The sequence below is a fragment of the Podarcis liolepis genome (genome assembly GCF_965112155.1).
Source record: "Podarcis liolepis genome assembly, chromosome: 10".
NCBI lineage: Eukaryota > Metazoa > Chordata > Lepidosauria > Squamata > Lacertidae > Podarcis > Podarcis liolepis.
The window spans coordinates 29,265,131-29,278,558 of record NC_139562.1 but is presented as its reverse complement, the minus strand read 5'-3'; the positions used below and the strand labels follow the sequence as shown (position 1 = coordinate 29,278,558).

The 13,428-nt window shown below is 46.2% G+C and overlaps 1 protein-coding gene across 1 annotated transcript; it reads right to left on the bottom strand.

Moving 5' to 3' along the window:
* Positions 1–3,252: 3,252 nt before the first annotated feature.
* NOL12 (nucleolar protein 12) lies at positions 3,253–13,233 on the bottom strand. Its single transcript, XM_083462412.1, has 6 exons — positions 13,076–13,233; positions 10,809–10,914; positions 9,411–9,459; positions 8,750–8,892; positions 7,270–7,367; positions 3,253–3,891 (listed from the first exon to the last, which is right to left on the bottom strand). The coding sequence occupies exons 1-6, from the start codon at positions 13,156–13,158 to the stop codon at positions 3,720–3,722; spliced, it is 651 nt and encodes a 216-aa protein (XP_083318538.1). The 5' UTR covers positions 13,159–13,233; the 3' UTR covers positions 3,253–3,719.
* Between the last annotated feature and the right edge of the window lie 195 nt (positions 13,234–13,428).

Sequence of the window (13,428 nt, the reverse complement as noted above, 5' to 3'; positions counted from 1 at the left end):
ATTACTCCCCCAGTTCCTTGGCGCACTGATTGTTACTTCTACAATACAACTCATAATTAAAAATGGCACAAGACCAAATGGGACAGATTAAGACAATCCAGCATGAACATGAAGGCTAGGTCTCTTGACTGATGTCAAAAAGATATGAAACTTGGGGCAAGAATCCTGCACAAGGTATTCCATATACAGGCTGTCCCAACTGATAAGCCTCTCTGACCCATTAAGAAGTGGTGCCTGAGTTTGCTTTTTTCCTCCTCCTTCTCATCTCCTTTTCCTTTTATGTTGGACCTTTTAAGCCCAAGCGCAGGGATTTGTCTTGTGTAACTGATTTGAAAGCAGAGACTTTTTTGTCCAAAGAGAGGTGGTGGTGCGTGCTTTAAAATACCGTAAGTAAATTATAACCACAGAAGGCAGGAGGACTCAGTTGATGAATGTAAGGTTCACACAGTCTCATATGGGAGAAGACTGTCCTTACATACCTGAGTGTCTCAGGTTTTAAAATGTGCAAAACCAGCACTTTTGAATTGTGTGCAGAAACAGAACAGCACCCACTGCAGCAGTTTAAAAACATGTTCCTTGAAGCCCTTTCCAGTTACTGGCTAAGCAGCTGCATTTGAACTAAGCGAATCAAAGAATTGTGGAGTTGGAAGGGACCCTGAGGGTCATCTAGCCCAACCGCCTGCAATGCAGGAATCTGAAGTTTCTGGACAGTCAAAGGCAGCTTTGCAACCGTCTAATCTTGACGTTTTCATCCCCCCAAAAGTTTTTGATTTGAGTTTCCATTGAAATGAGGCTGTATTTTAATGTTGCATTTTAATCTTGTTTTTAAGTTGCATTTCAATCAATTTGTTTTTATATTGGGTGTTAGCCGCCCTGAGCCCGGTCTTTGCTGGGGAGGGCGGGGTATAAATACAAATTTATTATTATTATTATTATTATTATTATTATTATTATTATTATTATCAATAGGTTGCCAGAACACAGATAAGTGCAGTCAACCTTTCTATCTACATCTCATCCCACACTTAGGGCTCCAATGACAATGCCCGATCTATCAGTGGACCAAGAATGAACGCAATTCTTTAGAAGTGCTATTCCCACTAGAACAGGTTAAATATCGCCTCACCATTATGGGGCGGAGGGTTTATACGGAAGTCAGTCAGTGGGCAATGCAATGTTGCTGGCCCTTTCTAGCCTTTGCTCAATTAAAAAAACCACACGTCCCTTGTGAAAACTACCGCTGCAAATCTGGCTTCTATGATTTCAAAACATGCACACTATATAAGCAATGAATTATCCTGCAATATTTAGACAGGCCTGTGAGGGTTGTCTTCAGCACATCCTTCTCTACGCACCATTATTTTTAAAAAATTGGTGCCTCCTCCAATTGAGAAACAGTGCTAATGAATACCAGCTACCACGTAGACTCGTAGTATCCAAAAAGCAAAGCAGAGCCTGATTTTTAACATGTTCACTGAACAGCTGTTTTGAGAATAACCTCCAAGGCAGTTCTAAAAGTTCAAAGGGGGAAACCCCAGTCTGTGCTGCTGCTACTCCACAAGAGGCAGACAACAGACGTCTGAGGGGCTCTGTCTGTATTGGTGGAGTGGACATACTGAAGCAAATGCCAGGTCACGACACATGAAATCCCAGCCTTTAGTAGCTGAAGAGATTACTTTCCTCCTAACACCACCCAGCTCCAGATAAGCAAGAAGCACTGTCCAGGATCTGAAGAACTATGCTACAAGATCTACAGACAGAGAAACATGGGCCTCGTGTTTTCCAGAAATCCTCCACCCCCATCAATGCATAGATATTCCATTTTTGAAATTCAGGGGAGATTCTGTAACATTTTACATAACAGCACAGGGTCCGTTGTTAGGGGGAAAAAGACTAAGAGAGGCAGTGTGGCGTTGCAGTTTTGAGTGCTGGATTAGGACCTGGCCGACCAGGGACAGACTCCCCATTTAGCTATGAGGCTCACAGCGTGACTTTGGGCTAGTCAGTTTCTAAGCCTAACCTACTTCACAGGGTTGTTGCGAGGATAAAATGGGGAGGGGGATAAGATGTGTGTACACCATCTGGAGCTGCTTGGAGAAATGCTAAGATATAAATGTAGTGGTAGTAGTAATAGTAATAACAGCAGCAGCTGGAATACCCAAACTTACCCTCTTTGCCCTCCCCAGCACTTTCCTTTTGCTGCTACTGCTAGCTTCCTTTGGCTACCCCATTGATAAGACCCCCAGCCCCCTTGGCACTGAATTTAAGACAAGTTAAATAGCCACCTGTCATGGATACTTTAGTTGGAATTTCTGAATTGCAGGGGGTTGGACTAGAAGACCCTTGGGGTCCCTTCAAACTCTATGATTCTAGGACTCTAAGTTTCTGGTCATTTGGAGGACAGCAGGACTAACTTTTTGTTGCATGGGTTAGCTTTAGTGAGTGAGTGTCTGTGCACGCTAAGTTTGATTTTGCTCTGCATTTACATATTAAGTCTAGATTTACAGTGGTACCTCGGGTTACATACACTTCAGGTTCCAGACTCCGCTAACCCAGAAATAGTACCTCCAGTTAAGAACTTTGCTTCAGGATGAGAACAGAAATCATGCTCCGGCGGCACGGCGGCAGAAGGAGGCCCCATTAGCTAAAGCAGTGCTTCAGGTTAAGAACAGACCTCCGGAACGAATTAAGTACTTAACTGTATTTCTTTAATAAATCCTATTTGAATTTATTAAGATGTTCTGTAATCATTTTTCCCCTCCAAATGTCTTGTATTTTGACCGTCACTGTGGTTTTATTAATTAAGCAAGATTTATATACCACTTAATCAAAAATAGCTATCTCAGTAGTTTGCATGATGCTAATGCTGTGAGTGGCTTTGGGCATTGTGGGAAATGACACCAAAAATATCTTTGAAAAATCCCATCAGGTAAATGCAAACCCAGGGATGCAACTAAGCTAAAGTAGCTCTTGGATCCTGGCCATGCTATTTGTTTGGATGGAGCAACAGCCTTTGATCTGGGAGACCTGCCTTCCATCCCCTTCTCTGCTGTAGACTCACTGTCTGTGACCACAAGGAAGTAACTGTGTGTGTTTTCACATCTAAAATGAGAATAGCACAAATCTTTTATGAGGGTAAAGCAGAGAGTTACAAAGCCCTTTGTCGCAGATGCTCTATAAATAATAGTACCCAGCAGATTCTCCTACAATCCAAGTGTCAGAAGAGTTCGTGAGAAATAAAGGCATACAAAGTTTCCTCCCAACAGACATTTATATAACAAAATAAAAAAATGATGCAGGCAGAAGAAAGAAGTTTGCCTGGGGCCTATGTGGTCACTCACTAAGCATTCATAGCACCAGATCTCCCAGTGAGGAAGGACACAGACCCTGGACTTCTATGCAGACGTAACCATTTACCAGTTTAGCTGTTATCAATACTTGGGAAAAGTGCATCTGCTCTTTCTTTCTTTTGTGTGGGCAGTTACAGAGCAATGGGCCTACACACAACAATCACACTTGCTTAGTCAAAGTAGGCTGTTGTGCACAAAAATAATTTTACTTTTCCAAGCAACAGGCCCAGCACTCCTTGGCTCATGAACTAGTTTCAAGAAAGTTTTGCACTTCCACTGAAGCTCTGAACGAAAGAGACATCGCTGACACAAAATGAGCTTTCCAAGTAACCCAGAGCTCTCAAAACTTAGCAGGCTACTGTCTTCACTTCAGTCTTGGAAATGCCTCCCTTTGCCTGTCATTCTTCGGCGCAGGGTCTTGCTCGTCCGCCCTGTACTTGGCTTCTGGGCTTTCTTCCTCGATCCTTGGCTGTGTCTGGCCTGCCTTCCTTTGGTCTTTTTCTGGCTACGGGAATGCAGTGTGGCCGTGAGCGAAGAAATCCTGTAACGGGGAGGAGAACAAATAAATGAATTCCAGAGGCAAACCAGTTCCCAGTCTTCATTTATAAAACGCTTCAGCCCCAGCTACACTTCCCACACCCATTTCTTGCTTCAGCTGAAGTTAGGCAGTTCGGTTATTGCTGAAGTTAGGCAGATCTGGCCCTGTATGCTACCTAGATGGGAGATCACCTGGGAGAAGGCATAGCTCAGCGGTATGAGCATACAGCTGGCATGTGGAGGGTTGTGGGTTCAATTCCTGGCATCTCCAGGGATCTCAGTAGGTAAGACCCACACTCGAGACATGCTGCCACTGTAGATTGTACAAGGACCAACTGGCCTGACTCGATACATGGGATACATCATATGCTCTGAATGCCATATTCTAGCCACTCCTTGTAGAAAGAAGAGGGATAGCCAATGTGGCGCCCTCCAGTTGTTGTTGGAGCCCCAACCAACATAACCAATAGTCAAAGGTGACAGGAATAGGCAGTCCAACAACATTAAACCTCATCAGATGTCTCCCTTCTCTCTGCAACCTGCCAGAGTTTCCCCCTGTACCAGGAATATTAATCAGTCCTCTTCTCTCTCCTTAAGACCCCCCTTTCCCCCCAACCTCAGTCTAGGTAACTCTGACCTGCATAACCAGAGGCCTGTTGGACCAGGCCAAAGGCTCATCTAGTCTTGCATCCTGCTTCCCCACAGTGGCAGCCCAACCAGATGCCCCTGGAAGACCGCAAGCAGGGCATGAGGGCAACCATCTTCTCTTGCTATTGCTTCCTGCTAACTGGTATCCAGACACATGCTGTGTCTGGTTCTGGAGGTGGTATAGAGGCATTACTAACAGCCACTGATAGCCTTGTTCTCTGTGAATTGCTCTTATTGCATTTGAAAGCCATCTAAGTTGGTGGCCATCGCCACGTCTCATGCAAGCCATTTCTGCAGGCTAACCCAAACTTTGCCAAGCTGGTCCTCTCAATATGTTTTGGACTGCAACTCCCATCAGCCCCAGCAGCATCTGATGTCATAGGACAGCGGCCCAGTCAACAGCCTGGGTCAAGAGGCTTGGCTAGATCCAGTCCCCCACCTTGACAACCTCTTTCGTCGAGTGCTAATCCTAAGGAAACCCATTGCAATGTGACAGCAAATTGATGCAGGAATGGAAAAGGTCTTCAGAGGAACCAAAACCTAACCAAACAAACATACACACATGTTCGGGATAAAGGCAAAACTCCAAAACAACACCAACACCCATTCCCAATGAAGAATGAGCATGATCAGTGGGCACAGAACATTGGCTGACTATTTTGGACAGGATGTGGGAGAGGGAGGAATGTGAACCAGGCTTCCTGGAACCCTGAACTGGAGCTCTGCACACAGCAAGACTTTTTAAAAATGCACTTGCTAACATACAGTATTTAAAAAGGATAGATTACAACACAAACAATGTCATTAATGGTGGAATAAAAACATTCTCATATGAACACGTGTGATGCAGATAGCTGCTTGGACAACAATAGTTTTTTCCTTGCCTCCTAAAAATTTAGAAAGTGAGTGAATGGTGCTGAGACAAGGCAGAGAATGCCCTCTTGTGGTGCAGCATGGTTATCAACCCTTTTTGCTACATAATGGTATTTCAGCATTGAACCCATGTTGCATTTAACAACACAGTAGCCACTGGTGACCAGGAATTCCATGCAGGTGAGTGAGTGGGATGGTTGAGGAGAGGCAAATCTCTCCATTCCTCCTCCAGCACTCTGCTTGGTTTCTGGGCTGGTTGCAGAGGAAGGCAAGACAGTACATTTGCATTGTCCTCTCTGCACCACTGTTTGCTAGAAGGCTTTACAGTGGTACCCCGCAAGACGAACGCCTCGCGAGACGAAAAACTCGCAAAACGAAAGGTTTTTTCGTTTTCGAGTTGCCTCGCAAGACGAATTTCCCTATGGGCTTGCTTCGCAAAACGAAGCTTGCCCCGGGGACAGCGGGTCTTCCCTTTTGAAGCAAGGGGCTGCGGGGAGATCGCTTCTCCCCACCGCCCCTTGCTTCAAAAGAGGTCCGGGGGCAGCGGGAAGCGAAGCGCTTCTTCCCCGCTGCCCCCGGACCTCTTTTGAAGCAAGGGGCTGCGGGGAGATCGCGATCTCCCCGCAGCCCCTTGCTTCAAAAGACGTCCGTGGGCAGCGGGGAAGAAGCGCTTCGCTTCCCGCTGCCCTCGGACCTCTTTTGAAGCAAGGGGCAGCGGGGAGATCGCTTCTCCCGGTGCTCCGAAGCCGGGCGGGGGGCAGGGGACACCTCCCGCCGCCGCGGGGACACCTTTTGAAGGCAGGCGGGGGGGAGCAAAGACTTTCGCCCCCCGCCCGCCTTCAGAAGAGGTCCAGGACCTCTTCTGAAGGCTGGCGGGGGGCAAAAGTCTTTGTCCCCCCTGCCTGCCTTCCCAGGGGCTTTTAAATCGCCCCGGACAGCGGAGAGGTCCTCCGCTGTCCCGGGGTTTTTTAAAATGCTGGGGGTGGGAAGAAAAGCCCTTGTCCGTCCCCCCCAGCCTTCAGAAGAGGTCCGGGGACAGACTGTCCCCGGACCTGGTCTGAAGGCGGTTTCCCTAGGAACGCATTAATTGATTTTCAATGCATTCCTATGGGAAACCGTGCATCGCAAGACGAAAAAACCGCAAGACGAAGAGACTTGCGGAACGAATTAATTTCGTCTTGCGAGGCACCACTGTACTTTCCTTTTTTCTTAACCAGGCTGTGAAAAGTTACAACCTTGCACTTCCACAGCGGCCCCAGAAGATGGCATTTCTCCTCTGTGCCCACCATCATGGAGGCAGTTTTGGGTAACTAACAGTGCAAACCTAACTATTTCTACCCAGGAGTAAGTCGTATCTAGCTCAATGGGGCTCAAATCCAAGGTAAGTAGGATTGCAACGTAACTTATTTACAAGGCTGTCCTTAAGACTCAAGGTCCTTGGCACACCGCTGACATTCAAGACAGTTTGTTCACAGATCGGCTTGTGAGTGGGCGAAAAAGAGCAAGGGGAGGGTCTCTTCCAACCCCAGAATTATCTCTCTGAGGGAGAGCAAACCCCTATAGCCCTGCAGTTATGTAAGAGGAGTCCTGGTGGATGAGAATTAAAGCCCATCTATTCCATCATCTGGTTCTCACAGAAGCAAACCAGATCCCTATGGGAAGCCCATCAGCAAGGCATGAGTGCAATTAACTAGAATACAGAGGCATGGGGCCTCTGATACTGAGCTCACATCAGCCCCAACCAGCATAGCTAATGGTCAGGGATGAAATGAGTTGCATTCCAGCAGTACTTGGGAGAGCCACAGATGTTCTGAACTTGGTTTTGAAGGTTAAAAGGTGAGGGTTAACCAATCATAACTACCTCTGAGACAGGAAAGGATCTCTAGATTTCTTAGGAAAGATGCACGCAGGTTTGCTTGAAGCATCTTCGTCTTTTTTTTCCATTCCAGCATCTTCTCCCTAAAAAAAATAAAAAAGAGGCATATGAGCCACACAGAAATCTAGGCACTGCTAGTGTAAACATATATGAACCCGGGTCAATTTGACAAGTAACTTACTTACTAAGCTAGTTTCAAAATCAGCTATTGCATCAGACTTGTCTTCTTTTGTAGGGTAAATCAGAACTTGCAGCATGGGTGTAAAAACCTCTCGCACATATTCATTAAGTGTGGTGGCTATCAGTGTGACCTATGACTCAGGAAGTCTCAGCTTGAATCATAGAATCATAGAATCATAGAGTTGGAAGAGACCACAAGGGCCATCGAGTCCAACCCCCTGCCAAGCAGGAAACACCATCAGAGCACTCCTGACATATGGTTGTCAAGCCTCTGCTTAAAGACCTCCAAAGGAGACTCTACCACACTCCTTGGCAGCAAATTCCACTGTCGAACAGCTCTTACTATCAGGAATCAAGGATACCATGTGCGGTTATGCAAGCTTCCATCACCATCTCTAATACTGGCCTGTCATACAGTGCTATTGTGGGTATTAATGAGATCTAGGATGTTAAATCCTTCAAATACACGGAGCACCGTATGTGACAGTCAGGATGCAGGACCAGGGAGATCCAGGAACAGATCCTCACTCCATCATTTTATTCTAGCCTACATTAGAGAATGTGAAGCCATGTGTTTATATAAAGATCTATTTTTTTTATTTTGAAGAAACAATTCTGATCAAAAGCAGATTTGACTGAACAGCACAGAGCTTGTGCTGGGCTTTGAAAAAGCAGCTTGTGGGAATCTGGCTGATGCCAAAAGAGGCAAGGACTCAGCACAGAAAATGCTCCTCCCTCCAGCTGTTCACGTTTATCCCAAGTGACTAATGTTGAGGATTTCCCTTGTCAAGCACTGCAGGAGTTGCAAAGCATATGGCAAGAGACGCTTATATTGAACTTCTCCAAGTACCACTTTGGACAGAGACACAGTTCCTACTTAGCAATAGCATATTCTCTTGAGAAACGGTCGGCCCTGAAAAATGCTTAGATGGCTTTTCTATCTTACAAGACGTCTCATGAAATGAAACATTTTCAAACTTGGCTGGTTCAGAGGTTCAGTCTTCAAAAACGCAAATGTGAAGCTCCATGGAAATTAAGTCCAACTACAAGGTCCAAACTGAATGCATATTCTTCCACCCCCAATGCCTTCTCTATGCTGAATTGTAGGCTGCAGGCTCCTTGGGGCAGCAACCTTTTTTTGTGGCACATCCCACACACATGGGATTGTTAAATAATTTAAGAGAGATGCCAGACCTAAACTCCAGTAGTTAGTTAATCAACAAATATACACCTCTAGAAAAAAATAGAATTGGGCTGAACATACAAGCTTGCAGAGAGGAATTACCTCGTTGGTGCTTAGTCCCACCAGACGTGCTCCTGAGAGGTCCAAGTCACTGATGGTAGTAACAGTGACTGTGTGGTTTGGGTGGTCATAGCTCACAGACTCCGTTTGCGATGTTACCAGTTGCTCTAGCTCATCAGCTTCCTCTGGGAAGATTAAATAAGGAACCCAAAGAAATCACAAGTGTCAAAACAGTTTCTTCAACGTAAAGGATGGAGAATTTAGGGCAGAAACTCAGCTGAGTTTGAACTTCTCAGACAAACTGCTACATATTCTATTTCTTCATACACACAGGCGTTTGAGACTCCCAACTACTTTTTGTTGTAACTAGATGATTTCTGCCACGGTTTTTAGAATTCTAATGAACTATACCAATACGCTCCAGGTGATTTGAACTACAAATCCCATCAGCCATTCAAGAGGGCTGATCTTTGCTAGGATTCCTGCAACGTCATACAATAACTATCCTTCTAAAGGAAGGTGGAGGAGAGGGAAAGTCCATCAGTAACACATAACCAAAAAGATGCACAAAATGAACCGCTATCTCCACAGTCTTGACATTTGTAAATTCCCTTGCGACACATGTAAAAGGGGATTAAATAACAATACATTAAATAACAACACAGACAACTTTAACAGTTACACCTTCAGAAAGGACACGTACCCAAGGCTTCTTCTCTCTCTTTCAACATCTTCATGTATTCTTTGTGCCTCTAAAAACAAAAAATTCCACAAATAATTAGAATGCTTTCAGATAAACAGTTGCTTGGTCTCATCCGAGACATCAGCCAAAATCCCAGAAACCAGAACTTGCACACCTTCTCCTTTGGAGCCAAGTAGTAAGTCAGCAGCTACCTGGGGAAATTCCAGCATTTAGTTTCTCAGATAACAACACTGTGTCCATCAAGCCTGCAATCCCAGGGTTGTTGCTTTTTTTACTGTGGAGTAAACAAACACAACCTAGCAGTTCGAAAGCACGTCAAAGTGCAAGTAGATAAATAGGTACCGCTCTGGTGGGAAGGTAAACGGCGTTTCCATGTGCTGCTCTGGTTCTCCAGAAGCGGCTTAGTCATGCTGGCCACATGACCTGGAAGCTGTACGCCAGCTCCCTCGGCCAATAAAGTGAGATGAGTGCCGCAACCCCAGAGTCAGTCACGACTGGACCTAATGGTCAGGGGTCCCTTTACCTTTAAACAAACACAGGTCTGGGCTGCATGTCTAGAATGAGATGATGAGTAGGAAAGACAGGGAGGAATAGGTTGTCAGGATAGTGAACAAGTGCAATTTTGCATACTTTTGTGTGGTGTTAAAGGGCACGAAGGGAAAATGGAAGGCAGGCTTCTGAGAGGTAGGACTGAAAGGAGACTCGAGGTTATGACCAAGTCAAAATAAAAGGAGAGCAAGCCTAGAAAGAGACCTTTGGAAGAGCCATGAGGATCAGGGTGCGGTAAACAACAAGGGATGTAGCCCAGTTGCAGAGTATCTGCTTTACATGCTCACGTTCCCATGTGCAACCCTGGGCATCTTCAGATAAGGATGGGACAGAACCCTATTCTGAAACCCTCAAGAGCTGCTACCAGTCCATGTAGACAATACTGACCTAACCGGACCAATAGTCTGGCTCAGTATTAGGCAGCTCCCTAAATGATCTTTTGGGGGCCAAACCAGTCATTGTAGGAATCTCATGTTCCTTGAGAAATCCTGTCTGTCAGGCTATTCTGTTGGTCATAGGCTCCCAGAAGGGATAGGAAACCTGGGGCCCCCAAACAATGCTGGACTCCAACTCCCATCAGGTCTGGCCAACAGTCAGGGATGATGGGAGTTGTAGCTTGGCAACATCTAGAGGGCCACAGATTTCCTGGCAAAAACTGTTTCTGACCAGGAGGAAACTCTAACGAAACTCATTCAATAGTTCCTAGGCAACCATTGCTTCACTACAGCTTCACGAACCATGCAGCATTACTTAATACAGTGACACTTCATCAGAGAATTGGAAAAGCTGACAAAGGTCTGATATTTTATTGTTTGCTTTGAAAATACACCCCCCCCCGGGAGTATATACCTCTTCCTTCATCTTCTTTTGCTCATCTTTCAGTTTGCGTTTTATCTCCTCCACAGCCGCTTTCCTCCTCTCAACCTTACGCTTGTGGAACCCAGTCAAGTAATCCCTGGGAAGAGTAAATATACCAAAGAGCAAGTTAGAGACAGTGGAAGAACAACTATCCCCTAGCAGATCAAAAGCCATCTTTCTCAATCACAATCACCTCATAAAGCCACAAACAGCACAAAACCATCAGCATCATGGGCTAAGCTCCTTTTGTGGGGTTTGGCGCACACATGCAGTAGAATAAGGAGTTACAATCTGGACAGGGATAGCCTAACTTCTGTTATCTACGCTCTGGTAACCTCTAGGTTAGATTACTGCAACACATTATACGCTGCCCCTGAAGGTGGGTGATTATTCACAGGGACAAGACAGTTTGAACATATTACAGTGGTACCTCAGGTTACTGATGCTTCAGGTTACAGACTCCACTAACCCAGAAATAGTACCTCGGGTTAAGAACTTTGCTTCAGGATGAGAACAGAAATCGTGCAGCGGCAGCGGGAGGCCCCATTAGCTAAAGTGGTATCTCAGGTTAAGAACGGACCTCCAGAATGAATTAAGTTCTTAACCCAAGGTACCACTGTACACTGCTCCTGGGTCGACAGCACTGGCTGCCGAATTGTTTCTGGGCCCAATTCAAAGGGCTGGTTCTGACCTATACAACCTTGAAACGACTCAGGACCACCTCTCCCAATATGAACTGACCTGGACCCTGCAATCATTGTATGCGGCCCTTCTTCGTATGCTTCCTCCCAGAGAGGTCTGGAGCGTGGCAACACAAGAGTGGGCCTTTTCTGCTGTGGCTCCCCATTTGGGGAACGCTCTCCCCAGGGAGGCTTGCCTGGCACATTCATTAAAAAACATTTAGGCGCCAGGCAAAAACATTCCTCTTCTCCCAGGCCTTTGGCTAATTACACAACCCATGGCCTTTCAAACTGTATGAGAGGATTAATGTTTTGTTTGTTTGTTACTCTGGTATGCTTGTGGTTTTATGTTGTACACTGGGGAATCTGAGCAGTATAGAAATTCAGTAAATACATAAAATAGGCAGAATGGACTTTACAGTATTATAAAACTCAGTCCAGCTATCTGCCGGTTATACACCTTTAGGCACCAGGCAAACCCGTTGCTTTTTAACTAGGCCTTTGGTTGATCTTATTGACACCCAACACCCTTTTAGAACGTGGCTGGGGGTGGGGTATTGGGTTACTGCTTTTAGTTTGATTTTTATATGTTATGATTTTGTTGTGAACTGCCCTGAGACCTCCGGGTATAGGGCAGTGTATAAGTTGAATAAATAATAATTATACTTGTTTGCTTTGTGGGAATGTTGTGTGTGTACAGGGGGCACCTTGGTTCTCAAATGCTTTGGTAGAACTTGGAACTCAAACACTGCAAAAAACCTGGAAATAAGTGTTCCAATTTGCAAACATTTTTCGGAAGCCGAACATGCTCCATTTTGAGTGCCACGCTTCCGATTTGAGTGTTACGCTGAGGTCTGTTTTTGCAGGTTTTTTGTGACTGTGTGGAACTCAGTTCAGCTACTGATTGATTGATTGTGTGGCTGCAGTACATTGTTTATTGCTTTCATTTTATGGATCAATGGTCTCGTTAGATAGTAAAATTCATGTTAAATTGCTGCTTTAGGTTCAGGTGGTAGCCGTGTTGGTCTGATGCAGTCGAAATATATATATAAAAAATAAAAATTATTCAGTAGCACCTTAGAGACCAACTAAGTTTGCTCTTGGTATAAGCTTTTGTGTGCATGCATTAAAGTTGGTCTCTAAGGTGATGCTGGACAGTTCTGCTGCTTTAGGGTTTGTTTTTAAAAGTCTGGAATGGATTAATCCATTTTGCATTACTTTCTATGGGAAAGCGCGCCTTAGTTTGGGAACGCTTTGGTCTTGGAACGGATTTCTGGAACGGATTAAGTTTGAGAACCATGTACCACTGTATATGTATGTGTTTCCCTCGCCCCGTTGAAGCACACGCCACTGCACCCCCGTCCCGCTGCACGCGTGCACAAGACCCTCGGATCGCAGTGCTCGCGCGGTTTGCTTCCGAGGGTTTCGCAGCTGCCCTCCGGGCGCGAAACCCCGCTGCCTCCCGCGGCGAGAGGCACTTCTGGACGGGAGACCTCGTGCAGGGAAGCCGCGCCCGTCGCCTCGCGCGGGGAGGGAGAAGCAGCTTGCCGCCCGGCCGCCCGCTTTGCCTGCACTCACCGCCGGTTCTCCTCGTCGAAAGTGACGACCCTGCGAAGCGCCGCCGCGCGACGCTCCTGCTTCTGCTTCTTCTTGCGGCCCATGCTGGGCTCCGGAGGCCGAGGCGCGCTTCTTCCGGGGCCGGAGCCTCGACGCCGCCTCTTCCGCCTGGTCCCTTCCTCCACCGAGCACAACCGACTGGCGGCGCCCGGCTGCCTCTTCAGGAGGCGTGTCGCTCCCCAAGCCTTGCATTAAGAGAAAGAAAGAAAAAGCAATGCAAGACTGTGTGCACGCGGCATATTCGAATTACGTCCCCCTCTCCACCGCTTCAAAGAATTCTGGGCGCTGATATTAATATTGGACTAAGTTTAGTT

Bases quoted from the DNA above. Each gene is read 5' to 3' on its own strand.
- NOL12 (XM_083462412.1), bottom strand. From the start codon at position 13,158: ATGGGCCGCAAGAAGAAGCAGAAGCAGGAGCGTCGCGCGGCGGCGCTT. The intron at 10,915-13,075 runs GTGAGTGCAGGC...TACTCTTCCCAG, and splicing joins TTCGACGAGGAGAACCGGCG to GGATTACTTGACTGGGTTCC. The intron at 8,893-9,410 runs GTACGTGTCCTT...TAATCTTCCCAG, and splicing joins AGAGAGAGAAGAAGCCTTGG to AGGAAGCTGATGAGCTAGAG.